General features: G+C 38.8%; 1 protein-coding gene across 1 annotated transcript in view; it reads left to right on the plus strand.

Annotated features, from left to right (window-relative positions):
- LOC124778072 (lysosomal alpha-mannosidase-like) overlaps positions 1-22,257 on the plus strand; it is a 291,632-nt gene that overhangs the window by 123,258 nt on the left and 146,117 nt on the right. Inside the window, exons 4-6 of the mRNA XM_047253619.1 lie at positions 6,181-6,262; positions 16,701-16,886; positions 17,010-17,215. Coding sequence (XP_047109575.1) covers positions 6,181-6,262; positions 16,701-16,886; positions 17,010-17,215 — 474 coding nt within the window. The remainder of the gene's footprint in view (positions 1-6,180; positions 6,263-16,700; positions 16,887-17,009; positions 17,216-22,257) is intronic.

Here is a 22,257-nt window from a genome sequence, read left to right on the forward strand (position 1 = left end):
GCTATTTCAAGGGAGTAACTAATACCTTTTCCAGTGAGCTTAGAACTCTGTGGCTCCTCAGAACAAACAATTGCGGTAATTCCTTTCCACAGATAGAAGCTGAGTTTTGGTGAATTTTATACAATTTCCTGTGTCCCTCATTGTCAGGGCCATCGTAAGCCATGCAATGGCCATGGAAACAAAGGGTATGGGGGCATTTTTTTAAAAAATAAAAACAAATCAAATGAAAACAGATTGATGTAAATGTGTTTAGTGACTTTATTGGTTAGCATTATACTCAAATACAAGTGACTAATTCCACAAATTGGACTTACATTCAAATTAAATATTTTCTTAGAGATTTCCAAAATGCAAATCCTCAGTTATATCCTCAGTGTCTCATTTTTGAAGCATATCACTTTCTGTGCACATGACACACAGGGTACAGGGCCCTGCAACAAAACAGAAGTTTACTTTGAATGAACATATCAGTATATACATTTGTTTAGTGATTTTATTGTTTATTACAGTTAGTGTGATACAAATCAACTACAATGATTATTGTATTACTCCAATTATTGAAGGATGTCACATGGTTGACAAATTATACGCTGATTAGAAAAACAAATTGACTGACACTGAAGCACAGTTGAGCATGAAAGGGGACAATGTTGTTGGTTCACCCTTGTGTGCACATGTAGTATGGCTGTAGCAGCAACAGCTGTGCAGTTTCTTACTGGACTACCTTCTTACATTGTCTTTAAATCTACAGTATTGACATCACTTTATAGGATCGCAATATTGTTGTGGCTTAACAAACACATTCCTGGGTATAAAATGATATTGTGTTCCTATTATACATCTACATCTATAATCTGCAAACCACCGTGAAGTGCATGGCAGAGGGTACCTCCCATTGTACCAGTTATTACAGTTCCCCCTCACTCCATTATAGTCATAGAATACTATGCTTTTTCATTTTGTGAAGAGCACAATTTTACATTTTTCAACATTTAAAACAGGTTGCCAGTCTTTGCATCACTTTTAAATCTTATCAAGATCTGACTGGCAACTTCTGTCAGACCTTACTTCATTATGGATAACTGCATGATCTGCAAAAAGTCTGAGCTTACTATTAATATTGTCTGCAGTGTCACTGATATACAACATGAACAGTAAAGACCCCAATGCACTTCCCTGGGGTACACCCAAGGTTTCTTCTACATCTGATGATGACTCTCCATCCAAAATAACACACTGTGTCCTCCCTACCAGAAAGTCATCACTCCAGTCACAAATTTCACTTGATGCCCCATATGATCGTACTTTTGCCAGTAAGTGTAGGTATGGTACTGAGTCAAATGCTTTTCAGAAATCAAAAAATACTGCATCTACCAGACTGTCTTGTTCCAAAGCTTTCAGTATGTCATGTGAGAAAAGTGCAAGTTGGTTTTCATGTGATCAATGTTTTCAGAATCCATGCTGGTTGGCATGGTGCTGGTCATTCTGTTCAAGATACCTCATTACATTTGAGCTCAGAATATGTTCCAAGATGCTACAACAAATCAATGTCAAGGATATTGGAAGGTACTTTTGTGGGTTGCTTTTACTACCCTTCTTATAGATGGGTGTGACCTGTGCATGTTTCCAAGAACTGGGCATTGCCTTTGGTTTGAGTGATCTATGACAGAATATAGCTGGAACAGGGGTTAACTCAAATGCAAATTCATTATAGAATCTGATAGGGATTCCATCAGGCCCTGGAGCTTCATTTGATTTTAACAGTTTCAGCTGTTCCTCAACACGACCAACACTAATACTTATTTCACTCATATTTTCAGTGGTACAAGGATTAAATTGGGGCAGTTCTCCTTGGTTTTTCTTTGTAAAAGAGCATTTGAAAATGGTGTTAAGCATTTCAACTTGCACTTTGCTACTCTCAGTTTCAGTTCCTGTCTCGTTTGCAAGGGTCTGGACACTAACATTGGTGCCACTAACAGCCTTCACCTGTGACCAGAATTTCTTTGCTTTTTGTGAAAGATCGTTTGACAATATTCTGCTACATTAGTCACTAAAGGCTTCATGCATTGCTCTCTTAATGGCCAAACACATTTCATTCAGAATCTCTCCATCTATAGCTCTGTGCTTTGTTTTACAGCTATTACACAATCTTTGTTTATTTAGAAGTGTCTTTACAGAGACTGCATACCATGGAGGGTTCCTCCCATTAGGAACTGTTCTACTGGCTACATATCTATACAGAGCATGGTCCTGTTATTTGTATGTCTCAACAAAAGCAACATAAAGCACACTCTCTTTTACAGTAATCAAAATGAATTATGTTCATTTGTCATATTAAATATGGCCTAGACAAAATTTCTAGTTGGTGTGATGAATAGAAGCTAAGTCTTAATGTAGGAAAATGTAAATTAATGCAGATGAGTAGGAAAAAAACAAGTAATGGTTAGATACAGCATTAGCAGTGTCCTGTTTGACACAGTTATGTCATTTAAATATCTGGGCATAACAATGTGAAAGAAATGAAGTGGAATGAGCATGCAAGTATCATAGCAGGAAAGGCAAATGATCAAGGCAAAGAATTTTAGGAAAGTGTGGTTCATCTGTAAAGGAGACCACATATAGGATGTTAGTGTGATCTAGTCTAGAGTATTGGTTGAGTGTCTGGGATTTGCTCCAGGTCCACATGAAAGAAGACATCAAAACAATTCAGAGGCAAGCTGCTAGATTTGTTACCACTTGACTCAATCAGCATGTAAGTGTTACGGATATGCTTTGGGAGCTCAAATGGGAATCCCTGGAGAGATGAGACTTTAATTTCAAAGAACATTACTGAGAACTAGTATTTGATGCTGACTGCAGAACAATCTACTGCCACAAACATACTTTTCATGTACGAACCATGGAGATAAGTTACAAGAAATTAGGACTCATACAGAGGCATATAGATAGTCATTTTTCCCTCACTCTATCTGCGGGTGGAACAGGAAAGGAAAAGACTAGTTGTTGGTAAAGGGTACTCTCCACCATGCACTGCACCATGGATTTCAAAGTATGTATGTAGATGTAGAGTAGATGTGGAAAGTGGTGTAATAATGGATTTGAATTGTTCATGGAAATAAATAACTAATAACATTAAAATAGTGTAAACTGCTTGAAAGCTTGCCAATCACTATAGTTTGCTTGTAGACTGTCATACATGCCCAAAGAAGTATTCCTTAATAATGAGATGAGATTTATTGTGCAAATGCAGTACACGCCATTCAGTCACAAATATGATGCACAAACACAAAAATAAAGACAAATTATGACAATGGGTAAATGCCACATAGATCACAATCACTTTCTTTCTCAACATTGTCATTATCTGGTCTCTGGTCTGTGGAAGAATCGTTGGAATTGCCCAAGGTTATAATATTTTCAATATTACTTTCTAGACTCACCTCACTTTACCGTCCTTCCTTTAACAAATGTTGTGTGTGGTGTACAACATTACTCCACTCAAATGGTATTATTTGTGCCACTGCTTCCTCTAACAGCCTTTGAATTTCTGCCACAATGTGGCTTTTGTTATTTGTTGCCACATAACGTTTAATCTGTGCCCCAATTATTTCAATACTGTTGATATGGCAGTGGTATGGTGTAAGCCAAAGAACCCTGTGCTGTATTGTTTAGTTACATTGTCCACAACATACTGTAGAAACTGGTCTCTCCCTCCACCCCCATGAGTCCCACCTTACATAAATCATACTGAATTCTCACATTCTGGCGTTACAACTATTCGACAATGTTGGCTTTTCTTGTTGACATAATTGGAGCTTTACCTTTAATAGCTGAATGGAATGGGACAGTATCCATTACAATGACAGGTGACTGATTTAAGTTTTCCAGAAGCCCCCTTGAACTAATTCAGGAAACTATGTTGGTTCATCTTCTCATGGTAGTCACTTGTTTTCCTTGGTTTGTAGATGAGGAGACAGTTAGGTATGAAACCAATATTGGAGCTGTTGAACCTGCATTATTCACTATAGCTCAAATTGAAACCACAACTAATACCAGAATCTGAAATTGTTTGGTTCCAAGATTTTCTTTAAAATCTGTACACTTTCTTACCCACTCCTTAATCCAAAATTGGATGTGTTACTTGATAATGGTAACTTTAATGTGCTAGCAGAAAGGAAGCAGAAGCTCTTTTCAAACATAACTCCCATATGGAGGTTCTGGATTTGCCAGTGACTTGATGTTAGACTGGCTTGGTTCATGAGGAAAGCTACACATTTCATTGAGGATCTGGTCACCCGAGTCTGTCCACACCAACGGGGAAGCCTAACTTTGTGTCCAAAGTGCACTGTGTCCCTACACACTTGCACCTGCCATCTGGGGCACAACTGACAGTGTCATCTCACACCGTTAGTTGGGGACTAGCAGAGAGTATCACTGAATTGTTCTCAGTGATGAATCTCAGTTCTGCACTACCTCAGACCATCATCTTCTGCTTGACTTCAGTTTGCCTCTAGTAATACGCCAGAGAACTCATAGCACAGCAGTCATAATGTGCTACCTCTCACTAGACAGTATCTCCCAACAAGACAATACTCATCCATAAGCAGCACAAGTCTCTGTTAATCACTTTTATGATGTTGATATACTGATTTGACCAGCTGGAGCCCCCCCCCCTCCCCAGTCTGTGTCCAATAGGTCATGTGTGGCACCAGCGCGCATGTCAAGGATGGCCCGGGCCCTTCATGTGGGGAGATGATATAATGGCTTCATGACAGCCTTCCAAATCAAATCATTCTATGCAACCAATTCCAAACAGATGCAAAATCCTATTGACTCATACTTCAAATTTTATTTTCAATGAGTAACGGCATCAACCCACTTACTAGTAGAGGCACTAAGTTGTTGAAAGACACATAAAGCAATATGATAACTTTGCTAAGTTTTGGATACATCTTTTTTTATCTGTATGGCACGCGCACACACACACACACACACACACACACACACACACACACACACCTGTATGACCAGACTGTGGTACTTAACTACACACTGCAGTTCTGCAATTCAGCTAGGGGGAGGGTTTTGTCAGATTAAGTAGAGAGGGGAGGAAAGAGGCAGGGATCAGGAGGTAGGGTTGGAGGGACAGCTGGCAGTTGAGAGGGAGAATCAGAGTCCTGGTGGGAGGGAGCAGAATCATGAGTGGCAGGGGGCTATCAGAGACTAAGGTCACAAGGATTATGGGGTCAAAGGATGTGGTACAAGTCAAGGACAACAGCCATCTACATAATTCAGGAAAGCTGTTGTCGGGGGGGGAAAGATTCAGATGACACAGATCGTGAAGCAGTTATTGAAATTGAACATGTTCTTCTCAGCAGCATGTTCTGCCACTGGATGGTAGACTCTGCTCTAAGTCACAGTTCAGTGGTGGCCAGTCGTGTGGAGAGACAGCCAGTTGACAGTCATGTCCATGCAAAATGCTCTGCAGAAATTTTAGCAGAGATGGTATGTGGCATGACTACTTTCAAAGGTTTCTAATAAGATGGGATATAATAAGACCCAAATGAATTACAGACATTGGCTGTGAGTTGGCATTGATTGAAATCAGTGGGGAAAGTTAAAAATTTGTGCTAAATCAGGATTTGAACTTGGGTCTCTTTCTACTGGGCAGATGCTCTGACCACTAAGCGATCTGGACACAATGGTCATTGCAACTGCAGGGACTACCCTAACACTCCTCCCATCAGATCCAAATTCTCAACTTATCCATACACTACTAATGTAGTGCTGCTGCCTGTCCATTATCCTCATTACTCACAGCATTTCACCAATTCCCATAAGAGTTTGAGCCTGGTGTCATCGGATGTGTGTGAAGAAAGGATTCATCCACCAGCTATAGCAATGTCCTCAGTCTCATTTATGTTCCTTTCAACATCTCAATGTCTCTATTATTTGTTGACTTGTTACCTTTACTTGTTAATGATTTAGATTCCACTTTTAATTATCAATTGTTCTTTTAACTTGATTTTGTAACCACTGAAATAAAGCCATTGTGTTTGTGTGTGTGTGTGTGTGTGTGTGTGTGTGTGTGTGTGTGTGTGTGTGTGAAAGAGAGAGTGTGTGGGTGTTCTAACAACTATCCTCATGCATCCCTATTCTGTACCATTTATTTTTCTGCAGGCAAGCAAGAAATACAAAAAGCTGGAGTACAGTACATATTGGATTCAGTTACTGATGAACTTTTGATCAATCCTGATAGAAGGTATGAGTTATCTAGAGTATACATGGAAAGTTGGTGGCATCTCTCATTTTCATGTTAGTTCTGCTTTGCTCAGTGCATTGAATGTGTTATAAAATTAATTATTTTCTGAAATCAGTTTTTGTGACAATTGGGGTTGAGCTTACTATGAAATATGTCTAAGTATTATAAACCAAAATGCTCACCTGCTGATGCAGAAATATTTATCTAGAAACAATTCTAAAATCCCAAATTATTACATATGAAATGATCTCTGTGTCAAGGATTCCAGGTTTTTCTTCAGTGTATCTCTTCAATATCTATTTCAAGTTATACTTTTAGTAACTTTATATCACTTCAGCAACCAAAGCTTTGTTCACAAGAGCAACTAAAAAAAAGTGATAATGCAGATGTATTTAGGGACAGAAAGGATACAGGAATGATTTAATATTTTAAAAATATTGTACCACATTAGGAAGAAAAAAAGTAGGACCTCCACACTATGTCCAAATGTAACAAGTGAGGTAGTTAACTTAAATGGTTGTGGTTAACTTAAATGGTTGTACAAAATTGTTAAAAATGAAAGCAAAAAACATAAGTTCATTTATAACCTGCATCAATAAATGAAATGCTTGCTACACTAAGGTTACAAATGAAAGGAAAATCATGCAACACTAAAAAGATTTTTCTTGATGTTAGTGACAGACTTAAAGAACATTACAAACTGTACCATAAAATTCTAAGCAACCACGTCATAACAGCAAAAATTATACATTCCAAAGAAAGAATAAGACAAGAACTTTTTGGAATGAAATAAATTCAATAACACAAATTGCTCAACAACGAGATTTCATAAAAGAAAATAATGAGCTGATCAACAAGTACCTACAAATTTCAGACACTTTTGATAACTCTTCCTTTTAATAGAAGAAAATTTAGGCTTGAACAGTTCCTAGATGGCTAGAATACATAGTAGGGGTTGGTTTGATAAAATTCAGGTACATATTCAGTATTTTCAATTCTTGGTGTTTATAGGCTGCAGTGAAAACAGTAATAAAATAAAAAAAACATTATTCAGATGAGCTTTGTATCACAGAGTTAATATTCAAGGTACAAAGGTAGGAACATTCACAGAGATGATAGTGTTTCAATAGAAATGATTAAAACTGAAGGAAAAGTAATAAGCCTCCAATATTGTTTCCAGAATTTTTAAGAGTATGGCAACTCTCCAAGGTAGAAAAATTCTTTAATTTTACTCCATGGGCACACACAGGTTTTCATTTCAGTAGGGGCAAAACTCTTTCCCCATACATGTGATTTAGAAATTTAAACCTGTTTTTACATTTCCAGATTTTACATTTTTTTGGCCATTTATGTTATTTTCTGTTGGTCCCATCAGAAGTCCTATTCCATGAATAAACTATCAGTATGTATTTGGGGACCTTGTCAGAGGAATGACTTTGGTGAAAGTACAGCATCCTGGTTCAGTGCAAATGGTACACTATTAAATGTAAATAAGATGCAGAATATGTGATTCAGTCTATCAAAGATTGCAAAAAGAGAAAAACGAAATTTAAGTGTTTTGGGCATTACTTTTGACAACAGACTAACATGGGACATCCACGTAGAACTAGTAACAGTTAAGTTACCATGAATAATATACTTTGGTGAAGAAAATGATTCAAATGGCTCTGAGCACTATGGGACTTAACATCTGTGGTCATGTCCCCTAGAACTTAGAACTACTTAAACCTAACTAACCTAAGGACATCACACACATCCATGCCCCAGGCAGCATTCGAACCTGCGACCGTAGGAGTCGCGCAGTTCCGGACTGAGCACCTAGAACCGCGAGACCACCGCGGCCGGCTGGTGAAGAAACTGATGTCATTTATCATTTTCGAATATGTAGGACACCATATTTTGCCTTTTTCAGTCTGTTTTAAAATATGGATTAATACTCTGGGGAAATAGCAGACAAATAAATGAACTCATGATTGAGAAGAAATCAATTAGAGTAATCACAATAGCAGATAGCAGAACTCATTGCAACCCCCTGTTCACTAAGTATAAGATTTTAACTGTATGAGGGAATCACCAGAAGAACATCTATGAATGCACAGTAAAATGCAGCATTATTCTGTGGCAATGAGCACATGGACAATCTGCTATACTTTTTGATTTTTATTAGCATTCTTTGTATTGACTTAGATTTTTCAGTTGATTGGTGTTCAAGCTTTAGGAAATAAAAAGTTATTGCCTGAATACTATGTTGTATCTCTCTAGTGGAAGGAGATAAGCTGTAGTTGGCTAAATGTAATTAATTTATATATTCTAGAAAGTGTTAATTACATACTCAGTGAACTACCTAATTTAAATGTAACAAATCAAAGACATGATTATAGCAAAAGAACTGGTACTCTCTGCTATTACCAGGAAACAGATGAGGAAAAAACAAACCATAGTCATCACTACATAGTGATCAAAATATATAACAAACTGTGTAAACACATCAGAAGTATGCTAATCAAATTATTGAAGGAAAAACTGCACAGCTTCTTGCTAGCTAACCCATTTTATTCTATAGAAGAATTTTTAGGAGTGCCAAATACAACAATGCAGATAATATAAATTTGTATTTTGTAATATTAGTAAGTAAATTTAGTGATGAAGTTTGCATGTAGAAATACTGAATGACTACTAAAGACTATGAATCATTTTTATATCCAAGTACGTAGAGCATTTTGTATCAATTTGACATTTGTTTCAATAACCTTCAACGTGTTGCAATCTTAACAAGCACCAATGTGTATAATGAGACCAATTGTTGCCTTTTATTATTATCCTTATGGCCCTTCTCTGTAATCTGAATATTGTGTCCATATATTGCTCATTTCATCTCCAAGACCCGATTCCATAACTGAGAAGAGAGTGTACTACAGTGGCTATGTACAGTCCACAGAAATGTAACGTATGGGGGTGTACATCTATGTAACAAGTTACCACAAAGCTTGAAGTCTGTTCAAGTAGGATTCTCAGCAAAAATTACAATGGAGTTTGTGAGGTAATGGGCGAGTTGTGGTGTCCTGGAAATATTTTAAGTTCAGAGTTGGTGGTCACCACTGGTAAGCCACTGTTCATTAGCAACCACGTGATGCTGCACAACAGCCGGACCATGTGGTCCAGGTGACCGTGTGGCTGGGAATTTCATGGTGATGCTGTGTCGATGAAGGATACATGCCAGGAGTGCCAAAGATGGTGGACTTTGTGAAAGCTTAATGGCAAACATTTCACATTTCTTATAGAAATTAATAGTAGCCAGACGAAACATGACACTTCAAAAAGAAACATGTACATTACCATTATTTGCACAATGATTCTGATGACGTTGTAAGATTTTCAATATCTTTATTAGTTTAAAGTTTAGTATATGTTGATAAATTATACAAGTAACACTCAGCAACAAATTTCCAAAATACAAATTACAGGTGTGTAACTTGAATAGTACATGAGTTATTGGAGGTCAAAGTAGCCGATTACTATCGATTGTGTCAGGCCATAAGTACTCCACAGCTACACATATACACACACACACACACACACACACACACACACACACACACACACACACTCACACACACACACACACACACACACACACACACACACAAAAATGGTAGCAGCATGCTTATAAATATATTTATTCATCTATGTCTTTGTTTATATCCAATATATACTATTCGTGAAGAAATTGGTCAATTATTTATTGTGTTTTGGAAAGCACAGAGACATTAGGCTACTGGCTTACTTCTGTTCTATTTCTTTGACATATGTATATTTAATTTGTTTATGTATTTAATAATGTGTGTTAGAGTGTGCTTATGGTCCAGCCATATGAATATTTATTTAATTTCAAGTTATTTAAATGTAAATCCAGTATTTCGAATGTGTTTCATTATGTTTGTGAGTGTGCATTGGCTTGGAGACAGAGCAGGACCGCTCCAGCCCATCACAGCAATCGTTCCAGAAAGGACACATGGAGAGACTATATGGAAGTGGGGGAGGAGCATCGTTTCGAGAGAGGACAGGGGAGTTCTGGACAGGATTGGAGAGGACATGAGAGAGTCCTGGACAGTATGGTAGTCTTGTGCACTTGTGAGACTTCCGTGGCTTCTTCAGTGAAGATGTAGTATGCATTTAGAAGTGAATATCTCGCAAGCTATGTTGTTGTTCATAAGTAATTACGTGAAGTAGGAATCTACCATTCGATTCATGTGTATATGAATATCGTATACTGTAGACTCAGCAGTATTTGCCTTGTAATGGTCAACTATGTATCCCAGCCCCTAGTCAATGAAACCAGCCAAAAACTTTTAATATTTCAACTCTGAGTCTGTGGGTATGTAGTTGAGGGCCATCATTTCATTTTATTTGAAAGCCCGCAATTGGGGTCTCGTCTGGGATTTGTGTCCTGCAAAGTGGTAATTCCTTTGCTATCTGTTATTCAGCGTACTATGCGAAGTGTAAAAATCTTTGCAAAACTAGTGTGAGATCAGTTTTTTTTCCACAAGTAGGTTTCTGGAAATAGTGAAATTGCGCAGTAATTTTCACAGCTAACACATGCTATCGATAGAGATTCTAATCTATCACGTTAAAGGCAATTTGTGTGGGGGCTCAGAGTCTAAATAAGTTGAGTGCAGGGAACAGTAGCGGTTAGCACATTTAACAGACAGCAGTATCGGAGACGGCTGGAACACGTGGGAACCGGCAGCAGCTAAAACTACATCAGGTGACTTCTCCAGTGGCAGACACTGATCAACAGTAATATGACGGCAGTGTCTTCGAGTACTCCAGGGCAGTCTACAATATCGACTTCCACTACAACCATCAGCATCACCATGGCAGAGGGAACCATCTCAGATCAGATAAGCGCCTGCGCAAATAGTGAGATAGTGTTTAACTCTGAAGTTCAAGCTCCACTTATAGATCTCGCGAATATAAAACAGTCACCTAGCATGTGTAAATCTGAAAACAGAAGTGAGCCAGTTAGTCTGAAATCAGAGTGCGAAAGCGTAACTAGTAGGAATTCAGGCAAGGGGAATGAATTTGGGGAAGATATGATGTCTCAGCTAATGCAAATGATTCAGGGAAAGACAAATAATATCAGTACAATTCAAACAGATATGGGCACATTGCAAACAGTTACAAATACAATTCGGACTTATATAGGTACAATGCGAACTGAAATAGGTTCCACGGTGAAAGAGGAAGTTGAAAAAATTATGGGTAACCTTGAAAAAGCAATGGATGATAAATTAAAATGTGTTCGAGTGGATATGGGGAAAATTACAGATGGACTTGTAATAGTAAAATCTAAAATTGAATCAGTGTAAAAATGTCTTGGGGAAAATGGATAAGATACAAACAGAAATTGGGGACAAGGTAAGCGACTGTATAAAAGTGCAAGATGCTCATAAAAGCGATGTTAATTTAGCAATTAGTGACATTGCCAATTGTGTAGGTGAGGGGGAGAGAGAAGTGGGCAAAATTAAAGATAAAATAGAGTTCAGTATCACTTGGGAAAATGAATTTAAAAAACAAGTGCAACAGATAAAAAGTGATTTGAATTCATTAGTCTCCCAACAGGTCACACTGGTTATGAACATCCCTTGGGCAAATACTGGATCTGTGAAATGTTACAAAGATGATGGAAGATATCACCCAGTAAATTTCTTGGCTGTGTGTAGTGACGCTTTTGTTCACGGCATGTCGGACAAAGCAAAAATAAAATATGTTAAACGGCATTTGGAGGGAGACCCACTGTCTTGGGCAAATGTTAAATGTAGTTCATTCGAATCATATGAATAAATTTTGGAGGGAGGCAAAACAGACACGGATCCAAAATGAATTTTTATACGGTCCGAGTTACAGGTACGGTAATGGGATGATAAGAGATTTTTGCAAGCACGAACTTGACAAGCTTATGCATGTGAAACATCCATTGGGGGTTTTAATGGAAATCACCACATTAAAAAGGCAATTACTCAAAAATTTGCAGTAGGATCTTGTCCATAGTCCATGTGATTCTGTGGACAAGTTTCTAGAATTCATAGAAAAATTAGATAGGGCTTTGAAGTTCAAACCTCAGAGCAAACCGGGTGGTAGTTATCAAAATGGGAATCCAGATAATCATCACCAAAATAATAGTAGTGAGAGAAATCAAAGGACTTCTCAGGGAGATAGTAGCTGGAATAAGCAGAATGATCAGAAAATGAACAGGAGTGCTAACTTCTGTGAACAGGGCCCAACAAAGAATGCAGATTTGATGAAAGAAATTCATGCAAAGTGCAATCATGTGACAACTAGTTGGGAAACTGATATTTGCCACATCTCAGGTCCAGGGATGACTACCTGAACAGGCGATGAAAAGGACTGGAGATAATAGTAATGGTATAAATGTTGATAGGTTTGGAGAAAGTCAACAAATATGTAATATGAAGTATGTTAAAGAGGAAGGCTATATGGGTGTCTCTTTCAATAAAAGCAGGTGCGAACGGCGGATGCATAGATTTGTGAGAGATTTAAGTAAAAGTAATGGGAATAAATTTGCAGTGAATGAAGTAAGTTACGAATGTTTCCAGAATGAGATTTTCACTCTGCAGTGGAGTGTGCGCTGATATGAAACTTCCTGGCAGATTAAAACTGTGTGCCCGAGCGAGACTCGAACTCGGGACCTTTGCCTTTCGCGGGCAAGTGCTCTACCATCTGAGCTACCGAAGCACGACTCACGCCCGGTCTCACAGCTTTACTTCTGCCAGTATCTCGTCTCCTACCTTCCAAAACTTTTTAAGTTACGAATGTGTAATGAATGAGTGTATGAATGGTGATGAACGGAAAGATTCAGTGGTTCGAAAAGAAGTTAAATAGGAGATTAATTTTGTGAAAGCAATTGTATAGAGAGCTCTGAAGAGGTATTAGCAAATAGTTGCAATTGCAGTAAGGAAGGTGGTGTAGTAGTAAGTATTTGTGAGTCGGCGAAAAGTGTCGATGTTAGTGAAGGCAGTGTAGCTTTGGTCTCGCCAGCTGCAAGTGAGGGTGATTGTGTTTCAGTGGCAAGTGTCAGTGTTACTAAGGGAGGCTTAGTATTGGTCTCGCCAGCAGTTGAAGTTAAAAATGTATCGGTGGAGGTAGGTGACTTCTGTTTAAAGGATCAGAGTAATGGTAATTTATTTAATGATGTAAAAGCTACTGGTATTGGTACTTTGGAGGAAGGAATGTACGCATTTTTAGTCATGAATGAAGACAAAACGAACTTATTGATGAATGTGTGGATCTAAAACATTTGTAAAGTGAAATGAAACTTATTGATGAATGTGTGGATCTAAAACATTTGTCAGAGTATGAATGTGAGAATATATGGAAAGTAAGATCGGAGGTTAATGTCGATGAAAGAGGTGTAGAAATGGCAGTGTGTACTGATTTTTGTCTGATCACAGGAGAATGTAGCAAGGCTGGAAGTCCCATAATTGTATGACAAGGTAGCAGCAATTGTTGTAATGTAGCAGCGGAGGATAAAGTTGTGTACGATTCATGTAAAGTTAATTTGTCGATGGAGGAAAGTAAGGTTGCTGATGTGAATTTATGTAGTGATTTAAATGGTGTATCAGCAGATAAGGTTGCTGAGATGAATAATTATGGTGATGGTGGCTTAGGCATTGATGTATTATTTCAGGAAGATAAAGTGTTTAACAGTGAATTGATGTGTGATTTTGTTGAAGCTGCAAGTGTTGATATTTTGGAGGGGAAAAACAGTAAAGTTGTGCATGATGTGGTTAGTGAATTGGCGAAATGTGTGGAAGAACTAACAGAAAATTTAGAGAGGGCTGAAGTAAATAGTGTGGATGGGGATAGTCTGTGTAATGAAGTTCGTACAAATTGGTATATGAAGGTGGAATGTGGTTCTAGTGAGACTGATTGGCAATGGTACCGTAGAATGTTACGGTCATTGCTGCTGCATATGTGGAAACGAGAGAAGTTTAAAATTGCTAAGGGTGTACAGAGAAGGGGCAGAAGTGGAAAGCTGTTCTTCTCTGTAATTAGTGGTAGTAATTTTGGAGGGATAATTTATATGTTTATTTGGGCACTGTAAATGTGCAAAAGGGGGAAGTTCAGGCTCTGAGGGTGCATGGAGGTCAGTGACCTTGTGGATTTAAGTAAGATATATATTGATTTATACTTTGTATAAGAGTGTGACAAAGAATTTAGTGGTCAATTTGAAGGGTATTAAAATTGTAATTGTACATGCATGCAAATTTTGGTGTTTGGAAGTAGGAAGGATTGATTAAAGTTAATTAAACAGAACTTATGGGAATTTGAGCATACTCTGATTCAGTCATTTGCCTTGTGACTTTGTTCCTAAAGCATTGTTTTCCACTGGAGGGAATCTTTAGCAAGGATCCTGGTTGGTTTGGAAAATGGTTTGTTGATGGGTTTCTACTTTTGGTTTTCGCTGTAGACAGGTTTGTCATGATAAATGGTGGAGCTCAGAATTCAGAGGCAGACACGATTTCTGTGAGGCACTTGGTCAAAAGATCGATGTGAGTTGATCAGTACTTCATACTAAAATCTGTGTGAGCATGTGTAGTGCAATGGAAAAATTATTGCAAGAAGGCACCTTAGTGCTGAGTGTGTGGCACAACTTACAAAATCGCATATACCTGAAAGTGCATTTAGAAAATTTTATTTCTTGTCCAAAAATTGTTTATGCATAACTGAAATGCAGGCATTTATTTAATATGCCATTTCATTCATAATTTGTTAGTTTAAGTTTATTTCGAAATTCATGCTGCTCCCACACCACTACAAAAAATTTGTAAACACTATTGGCCTGGCGTTTTAATCACTAAATTCTGCCTTTGAAATTTGTTTTATATATACTTGTATGAACTGAAGGGTGCTACTTCTGAACATTCTGGCAAGCCAAAATCTTAATAAGCGGAGGTGTGTGAGGTTACGGGTGAGTTGTGGCGCCCTGGAAATATTTTAAGTTTAGAGTTGGCGGCCACCACTTGGGTTGCTCGGCAAGCCATGGTAGCAAATGCTTGGTCCAGCCGACCGCGTGGCTGAGAATTCCATGGTGACACTGTGTCAATGAAGGAGACATGCCAGGAGTGCCAAAGATAATGGACTTTGTGAAACCTTAATGGCAGATTATCCATGTGAGTGACTGCTTTCTTTAAGAATGGTAAACAGTAGCTGTGCAACATAAATGAGAAATCAGCAGCTTTCTTCGAAGCAGTGGCTTTCCTTATAACTTACTAGGTTAGACTTATCTGGTGTAACCACAGATAGTATTCACCAGTTCATGCACATTTTTGTTAATCTCATGTTAAATTAAGTTTCAGTGATTTGCTTGTCTTAGTCTATATTATGAGGAGGGCAAATCCTAAATACTCTTTATAGATACATAGTATACTAATGGAGGAATAAGTTGGCGATGGCTGGAGAGTCACTCAGACCCCAGGTTGAAATAGATCCACCTGTTGTGAGAACAAGGGGAGACGAAAATCTTTGTGGTTTCACCTGCAAATAAAAAATGGAATAATTTTGATTGCATGAAAAATACATGTAGGTCAGCTGTCCAACATCTCCTAACACACACACACTCCCCTCACCCCCTCCCTCTCTTTGAATTTTCCTCTTAATTCATTAATTGCACTGTTCATTTCATTTCTCATTTTCCTTCCTTTATCCATCAATACTTCTCAGTCTGGTGCATATCTCCAGAGTCAAGCTGACACAATCCTTACCAGTATACTATCTTTGCCCTCTTAGTCTTCCTGACATCTACCCATTCATCTTTGTTTGCCCTCTTGCTCACAACAGGCGCATCCCTTTCAACCTTGTAACTGAGTGACTTGTCATTTGTTTCTTTTCCTCTTTCCTCCTAAGCAAGAAACTAATAGTTCCATGAGCTAGGATACTTTCTGTATTTTTATACATATCTACTGGCAGCATTTAGAACTTTTCTTCCTGAAGCCAAGTACTAGTCATTCTATATCCTTGTAATTTTAAAATTTTCTCAAATGAATTTTCTTTAACTTATTCCATATACCTAAGTTATCTCATTTTTGATGGGATGCACAGAACATGATGAACAACTACTCTGCCTTTGACTTATTTTGCAGATTCTGTGTGAAGTTTTTCATAATTATTTCTTTTATGTGTATGTGGAATGTGAGGCAAGAACACAAAGAGAGAGCGAGAGAGAGAGAGAGAGAGAGCGAGAGAGAGAGAGAGAGAGAGAGAGAGAGAGAGAGTGAGAGTGAGTGAGTGTGTATGCGTGCACGCATGTGCACGTATGCGCATTTGTGTCCAATTCTCCAAGTACAATTCATATATGACTGTTTCCAATCAAATGATCTTTTAATATGAAAATATTTTGGTGTTACGAATGTTACAGATTTGTTCAAGTGGAGACATACTACTTGTGGCGATGGTTCAGAGAACAGAAAGCAAGGAAACAACAACAAGTGAAAGAACTTGTTAGATCTGGGAGACTGGCAATAGCTAATGGAGGAATCACAAGCAGTGATGAAGCCACTACTTACTATCAGTGCCTTATAGATCAACTGACATGGGGATTCAGGTAATAACATGTTTTGGTATTATAGCCCAGTAGATTCCTTAGGTCAACTGCAATGTCTCACTCTAGCTCTCTTTTAATCACTCTGGCAGACAACAGTTTTTTAAAGAGCTAATTGTTTCCCAGGAGGATTCATGACATGTTTGGTGCTGAACCCTTACCACTTGCTGCATGGAAGATTGATTCATTTGGACATTCCCGTGAGATGGGTTCCATCTTGGCACAAATGGGATTCAATGGAGTATTTTTTGCTCGTATTGATTATCAAGACAAATACAACCGCTTACAAGACAAAACTGCAGAACTGGTTTGGCAAACCAGTGCCAGTCTAGGTAATAGCTCCTGATCTAGTTACAAATAAGAATACTGTACATAGATTTCTTTTTTTTACTCTTGGCTACGTTTTTTTTTTATTATTTTTCTGCTTTGTTCAGGACTTTGTTCCTTGTGAGACTCCCAAAAATTATTTTTTCTGGCCCTCCTTTGGGAAATCCTGTATTATTTAGTCAGATGCTAGTGTTTTTTATATTGTGTCAGTGTAGCTGATAACTTTTAAGAGTGTCAGGCAGAAAATATGTCACAGAAATCTTTCTTACATGTACATTGTAATGTGCCACTTCAATATTGCATATTCAGTGGCCTGTTTTCAGATTGGACATCAGTCATTCTTTTTGAAGTAATTTGCATTGAAGGACACATACACATTAAAAGTTGTATAATATTACTTAGCTGATTATCTAGTTGGTGGCCTCATTGTTTTCTGTAGGAGCATGCTAATATCTATAGATCATCTTATAATATGAAGAAAATTCACACATGAAACGATTGTGAAACTGAGGTGGCTTCTACAACTTACTGAAGAAAATAAAATTTCTGAAACTTAAAATCTTTACATTCAGCAATATTTCACACTCTGAACAATTAACACAGAATACCTTTACTTTCAGCAGTTCTACAAAATCACTTGACCTGTATTTATAACCACTTCCTACCAATTCTCTCCATTTTCAACCACATTCCTGTGAGCCTAAGCACAATGAACAAGGACAGAGATATAACATGTAAACCAAAGAGTTTATGTTTCTAACAATAACAACTGTACCATGTATTTAAAAAATTAGTAAAATGAATTTACAGAATTTTAAGTACAATGATTCAACATTAATTCATATGTGGAGAATATAAATATTTAATTGTGAAATAACCAGTCTTTTAATGAACTCATTCTTATAAAAAGATTTTTATTTTACTCAAGATATCGATACCCTATGGTATTGTAAGATTCTTATTGTATCATTGACTTCATTGCATTACAACATCCTGCACATATTACTTAATATTTACCCACAAATAAGTTTTTATAAAAGTCTTTGTCTTCTAAATATTTGTTCAAAATTCTTTTCCAAAAACGTTCCATACAACTATTGCTTTTGTGAGTCCCTGGAGTCTAATACTATCTAGTTGGAAGGCTCTTTCACAACAGCTACCCATCTCATCAGTTCATTTATGATGCTGTGTTACTCAAAGAATTATTTTTGCCTTCTACTTGATACCACAATACATTTCATGACAACAGTGTTGTCGTATTGGATGAACATTTCCATCATGCTTTTGTGCTTGCTGAACATGCCCCTAACAAAATGTGCTGCTCTCCCGTGGTTTCCTTCTATGGGCACCATCTGTTAAGGTATAATCAAACTATAATAGCTCTTTCTCCTATTTATATTAAATATGCCAAATTTCTTATGATGGGGGTAAAGTACCAGTCAGTACACCAATGTGTCAGTCCTCTGCAGTTCACTACAATTTGCTGGTATTGCGTCTTCTCTGTATACATCAACATCAAACACTAATAGACTCATAGGGCTTCTGATGTTATTGATTAGGCCACATATGTATTTTATGGACAGTAATGATTATGTAGAACTTCCTTAGGGTACACCGAGACTTACATTTACATCTTAGTTAATCTCTTGTTCGGGGGCCATTTGTATGATTTAAACATAATCAAGCAGAATGAGACATTTTGCATTCAATTTACACATTCATATGTAAATGTGGCTACAAGCTTACCATTTACAAGCTTGCTTTTATTTACTTACTAATGAATCTGGCAATGCTTTGCAATTGGTAATATCTATTGGAATTGGATATACGTCCTAATCTCCTCCTCCTCCTCCCTCCCCCCTACCTCTGTCCATCTCCCCCTGCCCCCCCCCCCCCCTCTCTCTCTGTCTCTCTCTCTCTCTCTCTCTCTCTCTCTCTCGCTTTTTACCTGTCCATCTCCCCACAGTTTTGGTCTGCAAACAAGTAGAATTGCAAAGTTTTGGATGACTCAGTAGTCTAATCATAAGCCAATAAGCCATAAATACAGCTTTGCTGTTTTTTGTTTAAACTGAGTGTGAGGAAGAAAATGAAACTGCATTTTGTTGTATATACAGTTCCTGTTTAAATGTATATTGGAGTATCGTGTAATAAGTGAAGAGAATTGGTCAAGAACTTTTAACATTTTTTGCCAACAGCATTTCACCTTTATATATTACATACATATTTATCCATTATCTGTACTAAAGAAATATATGGTCTGTGTCCATATGAATGTTTATTAGAGTATTGCATAAAAGTCTGAAGTATATTGGCCAAGAAACCTTCAATATTTCACCTTTATATATTATGCTAGCCTTTTCCCCTTGGTTTCTCCTGCATATGCATTCAGCACAATATTGAATACATCTTCTCCTCCATCACTCCATGTCCACCTATTTCTCCGTGTGACTGTCCACCTCATCCTCCCACCTCTATCTATCTATCTCCTCCTCCCCAATCTCTTTGTCTATTCATCCCCTCCTACCCCTCCCTTTGTCCATTTCCTCCATCCCCTCTCTCTAACTGCCTCTTGCTGCCCCCTCCTTCTGACCAAATTATCTTCCCCCACTCTCTTTCCATCTCCACCTCCCAGACTTCATTTTTCACCTGCTTACCCCTCTCTACCCATCTACATCTTCCACCTATTGCATGCATCTTTCCCCCCCCCCCCCCACTCCCTTTGTCCATTTCTTCCTCCCTCTCACTCTGTCCATACCCTCCTCTGTCCATCTCAACCTGTTCTTAGCCACGCTCACTACGACATGTGGCCCCTACAGAACATTTCCATCCCCCAGAGGGCTCACTACTCTTTGACAGGTTTGTGCTTGGCTACCACGGGGCCCAGTTTTTGGAGCATCTTTTCCCTTCCATGCTGTATGTCTATCCTTTTACTGTTCTTTTTCCCCTCCCTTGAGGAACATGTCTGGGGTTTTCTGGAAATCTATTTTGCATTTTCAGTAGACAGTATCAAAATACTCTCCATTGTTTTTTGTTCCCTTTTTCTTCTTTCTTCATTCACCTTCTCCTATCTTTCCTCTGCTTTGGCATTTGAGGTTCCTCTATTTCTTCTTCCTCCCTGTGTGCTCCTGAAGGCCAGCCCATGCATCTGACACATAACAGATGACTGGGTAACGTATAATTCGCACCCCTGGGTCGACAGGTAGTCTTCACAGGTACCCCCTGGTACATGCTGGGCCCAGGGAGATGTGATTGCCTGAGATTATATCTTCCCACATCACTGATTGGTCCCTCTGTCAGGTGTTCAGAAGGTGTGACCTGAGGTGTGAACAATCACCTGTGGCGGGTGTACTCCCTCCTGAATGGGGCACACAGTCAGTAGGAGCGCCACCATTGGAGACAGGCGATCATGGGGGATTTTCTCACAATGAGCCAATCATCTTCGCAGTCAGCAGCTACATAACATAAATGGAAAGAGACTAATGATTCAAAGACCCTCCCAGCTGCACCACAGTTCCTCATGGTTTCACATACTGAAGACAGTCAGTCCCAGTAAATTTGTCTATTATTCAGAAAGGCGTTACTGGAATTGTTGGCTCTCTGAAATCCTGCTGTTGTTTTCACAATGGCACTATGCTTTTGGAGACCACTTCTGATTTTCAAGCACAACAACTGCTTGCAGCTTTGCTCTTCCGTGGCTACTCTGTTTGTGTCGAGACCCACAGAACACTGAATTCTTCCCATGGTGTTACTTACACTAGGCTGCAGATTGGTCTGACTGAGGCAGAAATCCAAATGTACCTCCCTGGTTAGGGTGTCATAGCAGTTCATTGGGTGATGAAAACAGTAGATGCCTCCTTAGCACCCACACTCACTCTCTTTCTCATTTTTGATAGAGAGGCTCTTCCATAAAAGATCAAAGCATGTTATGAAGTTGCCACTGTCAGACCATATGTTCTGAACTCAATGCACTGCTACCAGTGTCATCACTACAATCACACTCGGGAGTCCTGTCAACACCCAGCCGAATGTGTAATGTGTGGTAGGGATGCTCAAGAGGGTTATTGTCTGGGTCCTTCTCCCTGCTGCATCAACTTCAATGGCAACCTCCCGTGATTTTCACATGTATCTTGATGAGTGGGCTGTCCAGGAGATCTGGGTAGGACAAAGTGACTCATCTGGTCACTTACAAGTTGTTGACCAGTCGGAAACCCTGTGTTTTACCATCTGGCACCTACAGTATTGTTCTTGCTACATCTTGCTCCATGAAGGACATGGCCACACATACATGCAACCTGAAATTTAGCAGGGCAGTTGTAAAATCACCCAGTGTCATGGTAGCATCTCTGTCTCTGCCTCCAGCTGTGCAACATGCCACCAAACTTTAGCCTCATGGAGTAAAGTCACCAGCTACACAACCAGCAGGCCAGAAAGGTCAGAAGGAGCACTCCCATGAAGACTTCCTACATCCCTCCATCCAACCAACATCTGAGTCTTCCTCTGCCAATCAGAAAGGCTCCAAGAAATAAAACAAAGGCAAATGATTTTCTCCTTCACCAACTCAGAGATCCTCTTTGATGGTGTCGCCACGTGATATCCTCGCCCAGCCAACCTCTGTGTCACCAGTGCACACCACCAACTGCTTATGTGCCCTGGACTCTGCAGGCCAACAGAAGGAGAATTCCAACACTTTTGTAGACCTCGTGGAGCAGGATCCTCTTGCTTCTGTGCCCTGTAGCAGCAAGTCTTCAAAGGCTGGCACTGGGCAGCCACCAAGTTGACACTCCTTCATTTTTTCCTCATCATGACTCACCTCCAGTGGAATGTTTATGGTCTTCAGTCCAACAAAAAGGATTTATGGCTGCTCTTAGAATTGCAGTGTCTGCTTGTCGTCTGCCTCCAGGAAATGAAATTGCTTCCTCATGACCACTTTGTGCTCTTGCATTTCTTCCCAGTCCATTTTGACCTTCCCCCGAGGATGGCATTCCAGCTTATGGGGGAGTCATGCTGCTCATATGGGGTGACGTTCATAGTCAACCCACCTTCCTGA

This window comes from Schistocerca piceifrons, chromosome 1, assembly GCF_021461385.2.
Source record: "Schistocerca piceifrons isolate TAMUIC-IGC-003096 chromosome 1, iqSchPice1.1, whole genome shotgun sequence".
NCBI classification, from domain to species: domain Eukaryota; kingdom Metazoa; phylum Arthropoda; class Insecta; order Orthoptera; family Acrididae; genus Schistocerca; species Schistocerca piceifrons.